This window comes from Echinops telfairi, unplaced genomic scaffold (genome assembly GCF_000313985.2).
Source record: "Echinops telfairi isolate 266 unplaced genomic scaffold, ASM31398v2 ScPeMD7_6;HRSCAF=24_0, whole genome shotgun sequence".
NCBI classification, from domain to species: Eukaryota; Metazoa; Chordata; class Mammalia; order Afrosoricida; family Tenrecidae; genus Echinops; species Echinops telfairi.
Window position 1 is genome coordinate 23,660,156 of NW_022103902.1, and position 19,910 is coordinate 23,680,065.

At 38.2% G+C, this 19,910-nt stretch overlaps 1 protein-coding gene across 11 annotated transcripts in view; it reads left to right on the forward strand.

Moving 5' to 3' along the window:
• ROBO2 (roundabout guidance receptor 2) overlaps positions 1-19,910 on the forward strand; it is a 1,556,064-nt gene that overhangs the window by 1,416,919 nt on the left and 119,235 nt on the right. For all 11 annotated transcript variants that reach the window (XM_045286134.1, XM_045286135.1, XM_045286138.1 and 8 more), the window contains 2 exons: positions 11,304-11,428; positions 16,514-16,685. In XM_045286134.1, coding sequence (XP_045142069.1) covers positions 11,304-11,428; positions 16,514-16,685 — 297 coding nt within the window. The remainder of the gene's footprint in view (positions 1-11,303; positions 11,429-16,513; positions 16,686-19,910) is intronic.

Sequence of the window (19,910 nt, forward strand, 5' to 3'; positions counted from 1 at the left end):
TATACAATTGATGTATGTATGGATTGTGATGAGCTGTATGAGCCCCCAATAAAATGACTTAAAAAAAAAATAGATGTCGCCTTGTGGGCGGGAAAAACCCACAGACCAATGTCAATACCTGAAAATAATAATTAAAACAAATTATAACCATCAAAAGGTGTTAGCTGGATAAAATACATATGCCATTTGATCATTAATTTAGTTGGAAGGAGTATCTTGTGGGTAAAGACTCAAAAGTTTTACAAGGATTTAATTAAGAGAGACAGAGCACTGTCTAACTTACTTCTTTGCAACTTTCCAAAACTTCCTCTCAAAATATTGTTCTTAAATATGTATTACTTGTCTTTGTCTCAGCAACCTTCATTCATATGGAAGAGTGTTACTTGCATGAAAATGCATATAATCTTTCACCCCTTGGGAGCAATGTGATTAACATCTAGTCCTCATAAGGAAGACTTTTGGTTAAATTTACAGCCTGGCTTTTTCCCTTGTTTGATCCCAGATTCAACAGCATTTGTGTGTTGGCAAGTGACATCATGCACAAATGTGGGGTTCCCTCTAGGACAAAATCGAAACCAAACTCATTGCCATCTAATTGACTCTGACTCATAACAACCCTATCAGGACAGAGTAGAACTGCCCTTGTGGATTTCCAAGTTGGACTCTTTAAGGAAGTAGAAAACCTCACCTTTCTCTCATAGAGCAGCTGCTGATTTTGAGCTACTGACCACGTGATTAGAAGCCCAGTGTGTAACCTACTACTACCAGGACTCTTCTAACTAGCACGGTATTTTCCAGAGTGAGTGATACTACCCCTGGCAGTGCGGGGAGTGCTGGAACTCTCCAAGCGGGGCTGGAGGATGAATGTTGTTAATTGCCAGGGTGGAGCACCCAGTAATGTTCTTTTTCTGAAAAGGGAGCATTGGCCAAATCAAGTTGGGAACCTATGATAGGGTCTTAATTCACCAGATTTTTGGCCATGCTGGGGAATTTTCATTACAATGGGCACATTCCCATGGGCTGTGGGTGTGTTAGGGTAGTGGTTTCAGGACTAGGAATAAAAGTCTATGCCAGAGGCAGCCAACATCATAAAGGATGCCTGACCTCTAGACGAGGCACTATGGCTGACAGTAGTTTGGAAAGGGTCTTCCAAAGTATCTCTTTCAAAGGTTAATGACATCAAATGCGTGCTCTTCCTATCAGCTAAAAAAAAAAGTGAATAGAGCAATGTGGAAGCAAACAGACAAAGCAGAAGAATTACCAGGGTCTACATACAAATGCATGCCCCATTTTAAATATTGTTCACAGCTGTTGCTGACAGTTACTAAGAGACTCTCAAAGTTCAGAAAAATAGGACAAATTTTAAAAGCTCTGACATATCATTGTCAGGCCTATATTAAAATGACCCAATATCTTTGAAAAGTTTGAGTTATTCACCCAATCCCTTTCCATCAATAAATGCCCACTCTGAGTGACCCTATAAACAGTATCCAAGGCTTTAAATATGTATCGGTACAGAGAGCCTCAACTTTATCTCATCAAGCAGCTAGTGGCTTTGAAATGCCAACCTTTTGGTTAGTAGTCAATGCTTGCCTGACAGTGCCACCAAGGTTCCTTAAATTAATATAACCCAATGTCCTTAAATTAATATAACCCAATGTTCCTTAAATTAATAAAACCCAAGTGAAAGGGCTTCACACTTTCAAAGGACATACTTGTTTTATTTCTTCCTCCCTATTCTGCTTGGATTAGGAACTCTCATAAGAGCATGTGAGGAATTGGGATGGAAATTATTTGGCAGTAATGTCAGCCAAAGCTTTTCCCTTGACTTCATTCATCTGAGGGCTTTCTTGGGTAGACCAGTCTGGATCTGGGCTCCCATGATCTCAGACTGCAGCAAGGGAACTTCCATTAGGTTGGCCACCAAGGAACCATTTTTAATTTGGGCCCCCATACTTGTTAGAAACACCTTTTGCTTCCAAAGTATTAAAAAAACAATAAAGCACCCTAATTCAATACCACAAATTGATTTAAGTGGTTACTGACTGTCCAGAGGCTAGCTTGTAAGCCCTAGTGAGTAAGAGGTATCCATTCAGCTAGCCAGACGGATGTGGTACCTGGCAGTAGTTATTTCCCCAGGATTTTGGTATGTGTTCATAGTATATTTACCTAGAAAACCAGAGATATAAGATATGGTCTTTTTACAAAAAGAATCAAATCAGGACTGAGAAGAAGAATCTCCTGCAGATCTCTTCTCTGGTCGAGTAAATGATCTGTCAAATCATGAAAATTATGAAGTTTAACGATAGCATAAAGATCTATAATCGTCTAGACTCTTTTCGGTGAGAACATGCCGGCGGTTCAGGCACAACAGGGAACTGGACTACAGTGCTCTACCAAAAGGAAAGAAAAAAAAAAAAAGCATGGAAAGTCCCAGGAGGGGGTAATCAAATATTTTTTAAAGTTGTATTCCCCATTTCACATACACTAAATTCTCTCTCTCTCTCTCTCTCTCCCTCTCTCAGATAGATGGGGTTTAATGTATATGTTAAGGGGAGGGGGGCAGACCAATCCTACTTCCCCTGTCAAAGGCCCAGGAGATGACAACCATAGCTAACCACTCACTTCAACAATCCAAAGCAAAACCGACCTCACTGCCATGAAGTTGATGCCAACGCCGCACAGTCCTATCGGACAGGGAAGAACCACCCCTGTGGGTTTCTGAGACTGCAGTTCTTTATGGGGGAAAACAGTCTCCTCTTTCTCCCATAGAACAGCTGGTAGTTTTGAACTGCTGACCTTGCAGTTAACAGCCCAATGAGCAACCATCACACCACTAGGGGAAAGCAAAAACTAGGCAATCAAGGGAGCCACAAACCAATGTTCAAGAAATGAGCAGAAATGAACTAGGAGCCAAAGAGATCCTCAGGGAAGTTCAATTCAAAATGCAAGTTTGACCCAAGAAGGAATTACCCTCAAATGTGGCCTTGCGTTCTGAGGAAACGGAAAATTCCTAATAGGCTTTTAAATTGACACTGAGCTTCTATCCATGATTTTTTGGGAGTCAAATAAGAAGGGTCACACTTTCAGATGCTGCCAACTCTACCAAAAGTCTGCAGAAGAAATTATTTGAACTCTAAAATGGAAACTTGGGGATTTGTTTGGCATTAAAATATACATTGAAATGGGAGTTACGGGCTCACACAAACCAGCAAGTGTAGAGAAACAACTGCAAAGGAGAACTTACAGGGGGCTTAAAAGAAAATCACAGTAAAATAATTGATTGGTTAAGCATTGATTGAGGTCATTGGAGGGAGCCTAAAATGAAGTAGGGAATTGGCTGACATCTGGTACATGTATTTAGGTGGGATGTAGGGATTTGTTACAGGGGTTAAATGCAGAGGTTCACACGAGTATAGACATTTACATTCATCATCACAAGACATGGATTTCAGAATACTGTTGGGTGCTAGTGAGTCTTTTTTGACACTCAGCACACTGTGGTCAGCAGAACCAAGCATTTCCCAGTTGTGCACCTTCCTCACCATCATTGACATAGTTGGGCTCATTGTTGCAGCCACTGTGTCAACTCACCTCCTTGGCAGTCATCCTCTTCGTCACACACACTCGCCTTACTCTTAGTAGATGTTTTCAAAGAGAAAATGTCCAATCAACCCCGTGGCTTATGAGATGAGCTCCTGGGCCAGTTGTATTCAAGACATTACTTTTTTTAAAATTTTGTTTTGTTTGGGGCGGGGGGGTGGTAAAGGGGGATCCCAAAGGGTGATCTTGCCATCTCAGAGGGCCCGCTATGGGGGGCTTATGAAGACATTTTAAGGAAATTAAACATTGCAGTGTGTAGAAAGGGAAAGGGAAGTTGTATGCTTGATTTCTTTTTCTCCTTATTTTGACAAAGCACTTGGTTCTTCTCCCAGGGTAACAATAGCTGTTGTCTGAGAAATTTCCTTGGAAAACCTAACCTCATGCATCCTACAGCCCTAATCGTGTCCCTTAAAATTTCTTTTTGGTCTCAAAGCCTAAAGAATACTTAAAAGGAACATAATTTGAGTGCTCAAAGATGACATCTCACTTGTGCTCTAAATTAATGAGCACAGAGTTATTGGGGGGAAGGGTCAGATATGGAAATACCACCAACAATAAATATCCAGACCTAGATTCAAGATGTGTCAGAAAGAATCACTTCATATTACTGTTAATGAAAATTTGAAAACAACTGTATAATATCGGAATTTTAATACTAACTAGACATCTTGAAGAAAACTATATGACTTAGCCGTCAGATTTATGATACTGACTGAGTTAGACAAGTCAGTTATTTGGAAAGGTAGGTAGCTCAGCAATCTGATCATTTATATTGGTGCTCATGAAGAATGATGGAAGTATCTTCTGGATATATGGACTGGACTGACAGAAGAACAAACAAATCTATGTTGGAAGAAGTGCAATCAGAACGGTGGATGGTGAGCCTTCATGGGGTGGACAATCAGCAGGAGAGAGCAGTCCTGGAGAGAACTTTGTGCTCGGCAGAGGAAAGCCACAATGAGACGATTGACAGCAGGGGGTCTGGCTGAGTTTTGTTCTGCAGAACATATGGTCACTGTAAGTCAGAATAGACTTGACAACCACTTAACAACAGCAGTCCTGGAAACGAATGACAAATGAATCAAATATGAGTACGTTAACTTTTTAAAAAATGATCATTTGCAGCCTTATATCCCTAGTTATAGTTGCATTATAAACGCATTGCTTCTTCTGAGGTAAATTATGTGTTAAGCCTCCATAAAATATTCTTTGCATTTCTAATATTAGCAGAAAATCTTGTAAGTTCAGGTGAAGCATTAATTATTTAAAAAAAAGAAGTACAATTAAATAACTTGAGAAACAATGATTTGTTAATTAGAAGTCAACCTGTTCTGATTATGAACTTGGTAAACATTTAGTTCTTACTCCCGGTCTATACTGCTTTCTTAATGTAATGACTTCTCACCATCTGTTTCTTGTTGATGAGAGGATGCTTATGAAATAATTTTGTGCTGTAACTTGTAGAATTGATTCTATGCAAGTTTATGTTTGTTATTTTTATTATTTCTGATATGATAGTCACTTGCATTTTCTGGTCCATATTTTTCTTTTTTTAAAATTTAGGAATAGGATTATTCTCCATACTATAAGAATCAGTAGGGACATACCTTTTAAACAATATTTTCTTCATGTTCCATTTACCCAATTTATTGCAATGTTGAGCCGTAGTCACTGGTGGGAATGTGCCATCTTCCCGCAGTGTTTATGAGATGGAACCAAAAAAAATCATCGGGCATCTTTCTGTAAGTCAAGCACTCCTTTTAAAATTCCCAGTAGCAAGCATTCATTTAATCTACACGATTTTTCTGGAAGCTTTTCTAGGCCAAATAAAGACATCATGCATTAAGGTAGGTCCAATTCCGTACCAATAAGAGTTTATAATCAAACTGAGGAAGGCAGACGCACACTTGAGGAGGGGGAGACAGAGAGAAGGAGAGAGAGAGAAAAACAAGGCAATTCGCAAGGACAAATACCTGAGAGTGTGAAGCAAACAAGAAATGTACAAGATCAGGGTGTGTTGAGGTTAATCGTTTTAGACAAGGTGGATTAACAGATAATAAATATCAGGATGGGTTAACAACTAGAACAAGCAAAACGTTATGCAAGGGATGGAAAGTAGACTGATCTATTGAAATGCATGATAAAACTCTGGACCACCCGATGGAGGCCAAATGCAAATGAGCAAGTATTGCAATGATAACTAATCGAAAGGCAATGAATAAAGAGCGCCTTAAAGGAAGTGCACAGCAGAATGATTCTGTAGGCCAGAGCTCTGGTGTTGGCTGGTTACAACCACAGCTAAAGGTTTAAATCAACCAGTTATCTGTACCTGTATTCATCAGAATCTTATAGACAACAGATTGATTTTCCATGGTCTACTTATCGGTTGTCTAGATTGAACAAGATCACGTGTGCCATGCCACTTTAACAATAAAGGCCGTTATTCAAGAAAGACACTATGTTTTATTACATTATACCATTTTGGAAATCCTATCTTGCAATATTTGCCTTTCTTATTGGTACTAAAGATCCTTATTCAGTTAATCCTATCTTGATTTGTAATTCGCAGAGTTCCACTAGTACTGCAGTACTAAAAGGCCCGACTAATGGCATCTGATGGACCATTAGGAAAACCAGTCCTCACATTAACTCTTTAACCTTAAGAAAGTTGTCACCTTTAAAAATTCAATTTACTGGTATTTACATAATAACGGTAGTCATTAATACATAGAAACATTGAAAATTAAGATAGCCCCTGGCACTCAAAAAACACTCAGTGTTCATTATTGTTTTTATTGTACCAAACATTTCGTGGCACCCAGACCTTTAACCCAAGCAAATGAAGACAGAGAATGTTTCTAAACATGATTTAGCCTACATTAGAATTTTAGAAGCAAGGGATTATCAAAATGAAAAAATGTTTTGACTGCATTTTAAGACACGAAGTCCAAAGTGTTTATTGTTATAGAATTTTTAAAAAGTTGATTCACTCAGGCATGAAATTATTCCCAAAGAGAGCAGCTGAGTGTCCCTGTAACCACCCTGTGTAACATATTAATGTACGTCACTGCCGCATGACTGTCTCCATGTCAGTGCCTGCCACGGAAAGTCATATTTCCCTGTAAAAACAACTCTGAACATGATGTGATTAACCTTTAGGGTCCCCATCCCCTCATCTCAGAGCCCACCTCTTGCCAATGCCAGACCTCTGTTTCCTCCTCTTGTTCAACCATCTTATTTCCATATCCCCCACTCAGGCTCACCAGTGGGTATTAGCATAACAGAGCTGTCCCTTGACTTTGATTGAAGCCAGCTTGGCTTGAATGCAGTATCAAAGCATAATTTAGCAGGAATCAAATCTAATTTACTGTGCATTGTATTTAAATTCTCAAAACACAGTTTTGAGAGAACCATCCCAGACCTCTTGTCTTAATTGACCTTTCTGTATTCTGATCTGAGGTTCTGGCAATTGCACAACATACTTTTCTCACGGAACTGCTGTTTTTAACTTGTCAGCGTCTATTAAGCACACTGAATTGTACCACTGTGTTTACTTCAGCTCATTTCTTGCTATAGCTGAAGCACTAAGGTATAATCACCAAACAGATTAAACAAGAAGGTTATTACATCACAATTACAAAAGATTTGTCTAATGGTTTCAGATTTTAGAGAAGATATAAATATGCATTTATAGTCTTTCTGTCTTAGAAATCGATGGGAATTGCCATTTCTATAACCAATATATTCTTCACAAGTTGAAAACGCAACCTCTTTAATTCACATTGCATTTCAGTGTGTGTCTTGAATTGTTGTCTTGAGGGCCTAATCGAGGTTTGTATATGTCATGCGAGATATGATAGGAACTGCATTTATGTGCAGCACATGTGTGCTATTGGGCTGTCTTGATACAACGGCCCTGCATTGCCTCCTCCCTCCCACTGGTGCCATCAGGCAGGCTCTCTCTTCTCAGACCCCTTTCACTGCTACCTGGCAAAAATATGGAAACTGGGAAGCATTTTCAGAAGAGTTATGATTCAATTTTTTTTAACTCTCTAAAATGTAAGTTTCTTTAATTAGTATCCCTTCACAGAAGATTACAGTTTAGATCTTGGGCCGAGAAAGAGAATCTGCAGAAGTAGAAACGATGCATGGAACTTGTATTGGCGGCAATAAACAAGGATGCCCATTTACAAACACTTGCATACTCTTGACATTTTGCTTCACTCTGATTACTTTATTCTAAAAAACTAAAACTATTTTAGTTTCAGTGGGATCACTGTGCCTTCAGCTTTGGTGACATTTAGTGACTTGGTACATTGAAAGTAGAGTATATTTATAATTCTAATGAAAGTGCAGAATCAATAAACATCGCGTAGGTGTATATTCCATAGAATATTAGCACGGATGCTGATAGCTTTTGGCTATTGGAGTTTTAAAAATTTCAGTATTGGGTAAAACTCTAGAAATTCTGATTGCCTGGATATTGTTTTTTTAATAATCTCCTCAGTGGTAAATTTTACACTGTGATATTGCAGAATCCCTTTGTTGTTGTTGTTTAAAAATTCTGATGAAATGTTCACCCAAGATGCTAAGCAGAAATTTCACATACATATTGTGTTCCAACTTCATATGGTTTCCAAATCTGGGGGGTGTTCTTTGCTAAGACATCATCATCACTTTCAGATGGATCTTTCCAAAACACAAACTTAATTTAAACTATCATTCCTATTAGAGAAAAATCTAAGTATCTGCTGATTCAGTGGACCAGTGTAGAAATAACAAGAAGATTGCAAGAAGCAAGTAATCTTCTAAAAATATAAGGCAACATAAGCCACAGTCTGAATAGATTCATAAATCTGGGCTTCTCATGCTGTTAGAAGCAGTTGTCTGTTATCTGTAGTTATAGAAGAGCATTTCTCTCTGTAGATTTTTCCTTGTGCCCTTGAGGTTTCTGTGTTGAATTAGGAGGCAATATAAATAGAATGCCAATGCAAACAAAGTCACTGAAAATCTCCATGATTTTTTAGAAGAAAGTAAATCCTTTATCTCTTCAACATATCCTTGTAAAGATGAGTAATTGGTTGTATGTGTAGGAGGACCTTACTTTTACTCCATCCTTAGACCTGCACTTATCTCTGTTCTTGACAGACTAAAAAAAATCACAGGTGATGACCTTTCCTGGACACTGCTTATTGCTGGCGTCGTGGTAAACACAAAATCTAGGGCTGCTGCCAGGTGCACCAGGCTCTAAAACTTAGACTTGTTTTTAAAGCCCTTCAATGCCCTTGGTTTTTTAACCTAAGAAACTAGTTAAAGTGAAAACAGATGCTTATAAATGTCATGGTGTAAACATAGTGTTGGCTTTTCCAAGAAATTCGTTTTTAATTGAGAAAGAGCGTATCTTGCGATAGCTTCTGTCTCCTGGCCATTTCCTTCTCTTTGCCAATTGGGCTCCATTTGGTCATTTGAGGATCTCTGTCCATGTCTTGCCTTTCTATTTGCAGTTTTGTTGATCAGGTCTCACTTTCTTCATTTACATAACCTTGGCTCCTAAGCAGACTGTCTAAGGTATTGACATACCTCCAATCCATGCCACCCGTAGTGAAGAAATTTACAATAATTCGACTTTGTGTCTATTTGCATGTATTGTTTTGAAAAAGAATTCAGATAAACTCCTCACTTGATTTTTCATGGTTTTCTTACCCCATGTCCACATCTATCCATAGTAACATTTATATAAGCCGGGCCATCCAATCGTGCTTCATGATGACTGTATGTCACGTTCATTCCCAACATCACGTTCATTCCCAACACTTATCATTCCTCCCTAAGTGTCTTTGTGTTGCTGTTGTTGGACCCCATTGTCTCTGCTCTGACTCATAGGGACCCAAGACAGAACGAAATAAAACACTCTCCTCTCTTGCACCATCCCTTGTTAGGCATGAATTATTTCCCCAGGTTATCTAAATACTGCCTGGCCTACTTTTCCGGTGCTGTATAACAGATCTGCCACAAGTTGGTGGTGTTAATAAGCAGAAGTTTATTCTCTCACAGTTGAGGAAGCTGGACATCTACGTTGAGGGGAATCTTTTCTCTGAGCCCCCTGGTTCCAGCCTATGCCTGGTGCAGGGACACTGGGTCCAGATGACATCGCTTTGGCTCTTTTTTTCTGGGTTTAAGTGCCCATTTTTTTCTCCCTTCTTTTTCTTTCTTATCAGATGAAAGGTGATGTACGTCATGCCCAGAGAAGTGCATTGGCTCAGTAGAGCATTGCATCCCACCTTAATCTTTTTACAACTGATGAGCTTATCGCACCAGATCACAGCATGAGATGACTGCATCATTTCATAATGACTAATGACAACCACGGCCTCACCAAGTTGACACATATTTTGAGGGGCACACAATTCAATTCATGACAGTGCCCATCCGCAAAGCAAATGTAATGTCCATTTCATATGCAAACTTTCCGTAGCCACCATAGCATAGGGGATTTATCTGCTCTGGGGCCCTATCATGCTTCATCTGTGCCCTGTGATGCAGGCCTCCTCCTGTCCTCTGAGAATACTTCTGTCATGCACATACCACACTCCTCCACCATTGTGGATTCCATTTTGGCTTTGCCACAGTTTACATTTTCTGTGAGACTGTAAACTTCTTAGGAATCCCTGCGTGACACGCATGGTTAAGTGCTCAACTCGGAAGCAGTAGGATGGTGGTTCAAACCCCGTCAGAGGGGCCTCAGAATAAGAGCCTGCTCGTGGTCTCCGGAAAGCTCACAGCTTGGACTGCCTTATGTAGCATCACTCCCTCGACACCCAGGCGATAGCCATGAGTAAAAATTGAATTGTGGTTTTCTTGATAAGCTGTGCCCTGACTGAGCAAGAGTTGCTTTTTTTTAATATATATATATATCTGTATTTTTAGTTCCAACTAGGAGGGCATAGTAATTGCCTGATGAATGTGTATTTCTCTGAATCATTGTCAAATGAATTAGGTCAACAATGTATGAACATGTCTTTACATTGTTAGCCAATTTGATTTCTCAAGGTAAGCACTCCGCAAACAGTCGCCATCAATCATACGGATCCAATTTCTACTCGACATGCCCAGTGTCTACTACCAAAAAACCAGAGCTATTGCTATAAGTCCATGGTGAGGCACAGCACCCCTTTAGGACAGAGTAGAAGTGCTCCCAAGAGTTTCGGAGACTATGAAACGATGCCTCCGCGTTCTCCCATGGAACAGTCATTGGATGACAGCCACCCATCTTTCAGTGGACAGCCCAAGACATAACTCACTATACCCACAGAGTGTCAATAATTGGGGAATCATCAATATTGGTCAATAGGATCATCTGATGTTGTGTAAGGGCGTAATGACCTTCTTTGTCTAAAAGGGAAGGCCAACTAGGGAAACAATCTATTTTCAAAAAAGATACTGAAATATTATTAAACAGCTATTTTTATAAAAGTCTCTGGACCACAGGCTCACTATATACATTTAAAAATGTGTAAGATTAAGTTCACTTTTTCTCTCCTATCGGCTGGAGTGTTTGTGTGATGAGAAATGTGAAAAATAAAAACGGTCAAGCCCCGGCCTGGCACCGACCCAGGCACCTTGTCCCAGGTTTCCTCTTGGATGTCATTTTCTTTGTCGATGGTTGATAGTTACATGCTTTCTCTCCTTCTAAATTGTAGCACCCCCGCAGTTTGTGGTTAGACCGAGAGACCAGATTGTTGCTCAAGGTCGAACCGTGACATTCCCCTGTGAGACCCAAGGAAACCCACAGCCAGCGGTTTTTTGGCAAAAAGAAGGCAGCCAGGTAAGCATGAGACTTGATGGCTTTTCTCAAAACCTGACCTCCTCCTGTCTGCGATGATTCTCAGAATTTACCTAGCGGTCATCAGTGTTGCATTTGTTCCGTTTCTAAAGAAAAGAGACCCAATGAGCTTTAAAATGTGTAGGAGTCAACTGTTCTGATAGAATGTTCTCATTTTGTCCACTCTTTCTGAAAGCGTGGTTCTTTTGTACTGAGAAAGGACTCAGTGCTCCTAAATGTGCTTTAAAGATCTAATCAGAACCTCTGGATATTTTACAAACTGAGTAGGAAACTAATTTTTCTTTCTTGCATTTAGCTGCATAGGGATGAGTTTTTAAATTCGTCTAAATAAATTGTTTAGAATAGTGTCTCGAAAGCATGGAAAATATTTCCATCATTTAGCCTGGAGATCTTATTTTCATATCATGTCATAGTTACATCATTAAAAATATTTTTTATCATTGATATGATTATTGACTGAAGCATGATTCTATTTACAAATAGAATAATGTTTTGCCTGATTTTTAATATATCACTTCATGGTGGGGCTAGATAGGACATAACACAGTATATGCAAGAAGGTAAGAGCTATGGTGACGCAAGGAATTTCGATTTTATAGTCATTGTGTGTTGGGTTGCTAACCTGGAGGTCAACAGTTTGAAACACCAGCCACTCTTAGGGGGCAAAAATGAGGTTTTGTACTGCCATGAAGAATGAGTCTTGGAAATCCACAAACACAATTCTGCCCAGTCCTATGGGGTTGCTAGGAATAGAATTGGACTCGGTGGCAAGTGAGTGAGCCTGGTTTCCCACCGGGTAAGTGCTTGACTGCTATCCCAAGGATGTGTGGTGTGAATGCGCTCAGCAGCACACGGAAAGACCACAGTCTAGGAAACCTATGAGACAGTTCTGTTCAGTCCTGCAGGGTTGCTATGACGCAGAATCATCTTGGCAGCAACGAGCACAGCAAAGGAAACTTCTGTGTTGCCTGTGCTGCGGCCTGATTTGCCTTTTCCAGGGCCTGTGTCTTTACTAAAATTAACTAGATACAGGACTTCTTTGATTCAAGGTTTAAGTCTGTGGTGGGGTCACTGTTGTGCATCTAATATTGGACGGAATTTCCAGCCTAAACCAAATGAAATATTCTGCTTTGCCCAAGAATGTATGGGTGCATTCCTAGGGGTGACAGAGATTCTTATTCTAGACTCCCTAGCAACACCCCCAAAGATGCACAACGTTCTCAGGAAGACATCCAGCTATCTTCTTCTCAGCACCCATTGGTGTTAGTTCTTTTCCTGGAAAAGTTCCTGAGGGAACAATGGAATCCCCTGGTAAAAGGACCAAGAAATCTAAAATGTTCGCCAGAGATATGGCTATTTTAAGAACTTGTTTTTTAAAAAAGTAATCATGTGTCTGCCTAGAGAGACATCTGGAAGCTCTTCTGCCTCATTGCCTCTAATGGAATTGGGGTCCTATACATTGCTGGACTGCCCTGCACTAGCAGGTGTAGCATCTCAGTCTCAAGACAAGTGATGTTGATCCCTTCCTCTCCTCTCCTTTTGTGGATTCACACATCTGTTGTTTGGTAGGAGATGCAGGTGGTGATGGAAAATGGTTCCGTTAGAGCCACTGCTTTACCTTAGTTCACATCAGATTGTTTTCGATCTCTACTCACAGACTTTTTGTGTGTGTTTTTTTTTAAATTTGAACTTGGGGATTGAAGCATTCTAAATTCTAAACAGAGTTTAGCCATGGCGACCTAGTTAAACACACATATGCAGGCACCAACACAGACACACACTCTTACTAATTCCCTCACCAAAAAAGGAGTCAATGCAAAAGCCATTTCCACACTTTGTGTTTTGTGTGTTACAATGTTTATAGTTTCGTTTAACTTCAAAAGAAGTAATTTTCTTATTCTGTGATTTTAGAAAATATTTTACATGAGTTAGGAAAACTACACCCTTCAGATGGATCAAATAATTAGTTGTACTTTACACAGTGTGGTCAAACAAACCAAAATATAATATTCACTGCCTTCAAGTCAGTGCCGACTCATAGTGACCCTATAGGACAGGGTGAAGTGGCCTATGCATTTCACTACTGTAGCTGTTTACAGGGTAGAAAGCCTTAAATCTGTCTCCCGCACAGAGGGGCTGGTTGTCTCGAACTGCTGACCTTTCCAATTGTATAACCACAATTCCATAACCACAGTTCCACCAGGGCTCCTACGATAAAACAAGATCATTGTAAAGATAAGGATATAAGATATTTTATTATTATAAATTATGCTTTACATTGGCTTGTGGGATAAAATGCCATGAAAGCCTGTCTTGTTACTATGTTGGTCCAGCTGTATACTCCTATTGAGTTATTCCTGACTTATAGTGACCCTTTCAGACAGAACAGAATCACCCTGTGGGTTTCTGAGGTTGAAGTCCTTATGCTTACAGATTCTGTTTTTTAAATACATTTCTAATCCAGCCACTTGAGGATTAGAACTGTCAACCTTTGGATTAGCAGCCAAGCGCCATAACCACTGCATCATCAGGCCTAGTTGTATGTCAATTACATCTCCTAAAATAACTAGATGTCTTATTAGGGGCTTCAAAGAATTTGTGGGAAAATTCCATTAATTTCGTTTTCCGACAAACTTTTGAAGACCCTCTTGTACAAAATAGTACATACACATACCATTTTAAAACATGCTACATTGTATTTTAGTGATTGTGAAACAAGAGGAGTAGTGTAGCGATCACATGGCGGCCAGTGATCCACATGGTTCGCTGCTTGAAACCACCAGCAGAGAGAGACTGGGCTTTCTACTCCTACAGGCAATCGCAGTTTCGGAAACCCACAGGGCATCGCTGGGATTCAGCAGTGACTTGTCACTGGTAGTGAGTTTGGTTTTGAGTTTAACGATCAATTAGCATTTAAACCCTGTTTGATTTTTCCTGTTAATTGGTGAAGCGAAATATGATTCCAAAACAATTAATTATAAGGGTTACACAAAATTTGCAGTCTGATCATTTTATTTGATTGTATTCTTAGGTATAGTTTGGCCCCCCCTTAATTTTTCTCCCTCCTATCACAGAGAATTAGAACAAAATAGAAGTGCTTGATCAAATTGTGAATTTTCCCATCATAGAAGTATTTGATCATATTATGAATTATTCCATCATGAATTGTGATATTAGAAAAAATAAATTGGCCTTACTGTCTCTAGTATCCAATTTTTACAGTGATCTATGACTACCCATCAGTACAAAGAGTTAAGAGCCTGGACTAATGGTCCATATGCCTCAATATGTGCTGATAATGCCAATTAGCACTAATAGGGTGCCCAGGCGCTTCAAGGCAAGAGGAGCTCTGTAGCGTTCCTGGTCTTCACTTGTAATCCCCTTTCTTTTGCCTTGGTCACACAAGCAAGGCATAAAGATGACAGGTTAACCTCAATCATATGCCATTTTCCATGTCAACGAATCATTTAGAAGGTGGACTGATATTACATTATAGAGAAAGAGATCCCAGAGTGAATTAAACCCATCTGATATATTAGTGCTATGTAAATTAGTATTCTAATGGATAATTGTAGGAAAGTGCACACTTTGAGTTATTGCATCATTTTCAAGTGGCTTTAAAATTTGGACTCTGCTCTTTTAGATGGTTTATTTCAGTAATACGTTTGGTTTTCATGGGAGAATTAACTTGTACTCAAATTATGTTTCACATGTGTGGAAATGTCTAGCCTCATACAGTAACACACATTTTATAAAAGGGCAATAGCTTTTGGAAATGATATTCCTGACATGCTAGCAAACACCACTTCTTTTAGCAGGGGTTTAATAACATGGTCATGTTTATGCAAAGTGGCCTTATAGTGTCACACTTGAATCTAATAAAGTGGACGTCCATCATGTTGCAATAAAGAGAAGAGCTTCTAATTAAAGTAGGACATCATTTGCAGGATTAAAGTCATTTAGCGTAATTGAAAAGTGTTAATACCCTATTTTATCCTCTTCCATTGGTATTACTTCAAGGGTAAAAACATTTTAAGGTGAAAATGTGTCTTGTGCCTTTAATTGAATGCTATTACCTCTTGATTGTAGCGTATTGAAACTGTTTAATTACAAACCTGGAAAATTAATTACTATATTGAGAAACAGATCCCAGAGGGTTATAATGTTCTATTTTGTAAGTAAATACAACATAAAAATTGATATCTCCTTATTTATAATCCAACTTGGAAACATAACTCAATATGATTTATTATACCCAAATGTTTTCCTTAATTGAACAACCATAAAGCAACATGGGTCATCCAGGTTACTATCACTGCTTCCATATGAGAAATTTTAAAGGCTTGCAGGTAGGGCACATGTATTTATTATTACCTATTAGGTAAATTTATTTTTAAGTTATGCTATATAATTCTTTAAGTTTATCGTGTATATTTTTCAAAATCATACCACATTGCTTGTTACTTTCACTAACTTAGGTAAGTTCATAGAGCCTTCAAATTAAGCAAAACCCTGTCGTGGCCTACTGGAAGTTTACAACAAAGGATGACTCAGCTGTCGGTGCCGGTTTTTGTCACACACTGTTGAACACCTTTAGAAGAAACTGAGTTGATCCCGTCAGTATTTCAAATGACCAAACAAAATGATATTTGATTTGGGGGGCCTTGACAGCTTATCAAGTACAGAGACAGTTCATATCACAGTCCTGATCTTCCTGTATGATGCCTTGAGGCAGCTAAGCGTTATTACTGCCCATTTTACAGATGAGGAAACTAAGTCTCGAAGGTGTTAACTAGCTAGCAAAGGCCATAGACTAAGATAAAAATGCAGCTGTTTGAAATTATAGATGACTGCTTCATCTACTAGATTATGCTTACTTCTTAGAGAAGATATTTTTCCATGATTTGGAAAACATTTCCCAGTAGATCTCACTGTATGACACTTCCCAATTTTAGTACCCCATTAAAAAAGTGTTTTTCCAGGCATAGGTCCCATGATTATAATAGCTGTTATTATTTCATTGCCGAGTGAGAAAAAATGCTAAGAATATTGTGTTTGCTTTCACAGAACTTGCTTTTCCCAAACCAACCCCAGCAGCCCAACAGTAGATGCTCAGTGTCGCCTACTGGAGATCTGACTATCACCAATATCCAGCGTTCCGACGCAGGTTACTACATCTGCCAGGCCCTAACTGTAGCAGGAAGCATTCTGGCAAAGGCTCAATTGGAGGTTACTGATGGTATGACATCATTATTATGATGACTGCATCTTATGAAAATGATTACTTTGTTTCAGCATACACATCAACCATGTTATTATTTTTCTTCTGATTTCCTAACTCATTTAGGTTTGGGCTTATTCTCGGAGTGATGCTAGATAAAATACCATCTTGACTGTTTTACAATTCCTCTTGATATTGCATCATTTTATCCCAAAGAACAAAATACCATTTACTTTATTCTTAAAAATATAGCAGTGCATTATTTAAAACATGTGGTTTATATTGGCAGTATATTGAAATATATACTATAGGAGCATAGTTCTATTTAGACTTATGATGACATAATTGCTTCCAGTTGATATTAATAATTTTATTTTATTAAAGGAGGAGGAGATATAACCTATAATATTATCAGTAAAAGCAGAGCTATGTTTATGGGTAGCTAATCATATTATGAAATTCCTGTGACTTCTTAATTATACATTCACTAAGTTTAATTAAATGCCTACCAAAGTACTGATGAATGCTAAAATTAAATTTATCATTTGCACAAATATACGATAATTCTTAACGGAGGAACCTAATTATAATAAAATTTGAAAGAGATAGGGTTCTGCATAATTTTAATTTCCCCAATCCCCCCATTGAGCTAGGTTGTCATCATTGACAGCTAAGTATTTTGTGAATCTCTTAGCATTAACTTAATCCCTGTCTTTTGATGTATTAAATAAAAAATATTTTCTTGTGCTATTATATGTGGGGGCTTGATATTATTTTGCTTTTCTTCTAATGCTGCCTTCTGAGGCATTATAGCTTTGGTTGGGGACATCTCTAATCCCAATCTTTCTGTTTTGCGGGCAATTCAATGTGCTTTTATACAATTCAAATTTTCATGTAGATTAAAAGGTCATTTAAAATTAATAGAAAGGCAATATTTTTTAATACATGTCCACGGCATCGCCTGATTCAATGTCATGTCAGGAGTGGGAATAAATAGAGCAGACAAACATTGGCTTGGAGGACATTGAGTTGTTAATGGCTGCACCTGCTGATGCTGCAGAGATTTACTGCAACAGAGCTGAGAGAAGTCAGGTTCAAGGGTAACCATGATGAGAAATTCTTCCATTTGACGGGAAAGTTCTTTGATCTTTTGTACCTTGGTTTTTCTTTAAAAGCAAAGATGATTGCTAATCATTATAAGCCCTTATGTGTTCTATGATTACTGAAAAATACCAAGGTACATATACTTGGAATATAAATAGTCTACCCAAATAACACTTTTTATTCTGAAACACTATACAAAACATTCCAAATATAATGGTAGAGATCTCTATTGCAATCTAGTTGCTTATAGTATTTTATGGAAGGTAGAATTTAAAAATGAAGAAATGGCTATAGAGAAGGCAAGTCATATTTGTAGACAACACAATTGACAAAAAAGAAAGCCAGTTGATAATGACTGATGTTTTTAAATGGAATTTAATTGTTCCATCTCAGAAATAGTATTGCATTTAATTTCTGATTCTGAAACTAGAAGACCAGTAACCAGGTGGACACCTGACGACATTTTAGTACAACTGACTTGGATATTAATTCCTGCATTGGTTTTTACTGAAGGAAGCAATCACCGAGTCAAACTCCTTTTGTAGCCACCCATACGTGGGGGTTATAGAAGTTATTGATTTTGATGACAAAGAAATCTAACTTAAAGATCTCAATATCTATATGAATACACATAAAATATATAACTATACAGGATGGATATATAGACATCTGTGTGTGTGCCAATTTCTAAGCATCAATTTTCCATATTGCCTAATGACTTATAATTCTATTCATAGCTTTAGATTTTTCAGATTCTTTAGTGATTTAATAATCCCTGAGGTATCACTTTCATTTGGAACATTTGGTATAATCCATGCCAATCTAGAACCAATTGAAATTCTAGTGCAGAAAGAAAACACATGTCATATTGAGAATAAAAGCAGATGATTAATTATTCTTGCTATAGCACTGTTTCTATTGCTACACTTTTGCACTCAGACTTTTTCCCTCAAAATATTTTTGACTCAAGGATTCCTGTGAGATGCAATTGCTTATGGTGAGGAATGGTGCTGTGTTGAGTGAGAATTTGTATTAGTTGTAGATTGAGCTCAGAAGTTGCAATAAACTTGAATTTGAAAGTGGTCTGATAAACTAGTTGCTCATTAATTCATTAGCACTGTCTTCATGTCTTCGACCCTAATGTTGTTCTTTCAGATGATTAGGCATTAGTATGAGTGCTCCGTGAGGTAAGCCTGTAGAACTTAGACGGAATAGAGAGTAGAAATGTATTCATTTCTTACATGGACCATAAATATCACACCATGATCCTATATGAATAGTTTATTGAGGATTTATAAGGCATGGTTAGTAAATATCACGGAGCTATACAAAGGTCACTGGAAACCCTAAATGTTCATTTAACCTTTGACCTGAGTGTCATGGAAACCTGTGGTCCTCTTTCACCCTTAAAACCCTTGAAACTGAAAATTCCTTCTAGCCAGGAGATTTTCAATTACTTTATTGATCAAATTCATTTAACATGCAATGAGCTGTTGTGTGTGCAGCAAAAAAAAAAGAAAGAAGAAGGACAAAAGGAAGAGGAGAGAGAAGGGAGGAACAGAGAGACTAATTAATAATGATTTGATGGATTACAAAATACAGAAGAGTGTTATAAGAAATTCCTACAATTCTACATAGGTGTTTGATTAAAAAAAAGTAACAGTCTTTAAAATTCAAGAAATATGTCTACTATGGTAATTTTAGACCCATTTTTAATTTTTTTCTTTGATCTTTCAAAAAGCAGTTTAATAGGAAACTGTCAACCATACAGAATGTTAGAGAATAGCATGATTAAATTACGTTCTTTTAAACTCATGACTCTGATAGGTTTCACACACCCCCAACCACCACCCCTCCCTCCATAGATTACTTTTAAAACAAATCCCAGGTATAGAAATGTCTAAAAGTAATCCCCTTATTTTTCTTTTTTTTTTTTAAATTGTTTTATTAGGGGCTCATACAACTCTTATCACAGTCCATTCATACATCAATTGTGTAAAGCACATTTGTACATTCATTGTCCTCATCATTCTCAAACATTTGCTCTCCACTTAAGCCCCTGGCATCAGGTTCTCATTTTGCCCCTCCCTCCCCCCCCCTCCCTTATGAGGGATAATTTATAAATTATTATTTTGTCAT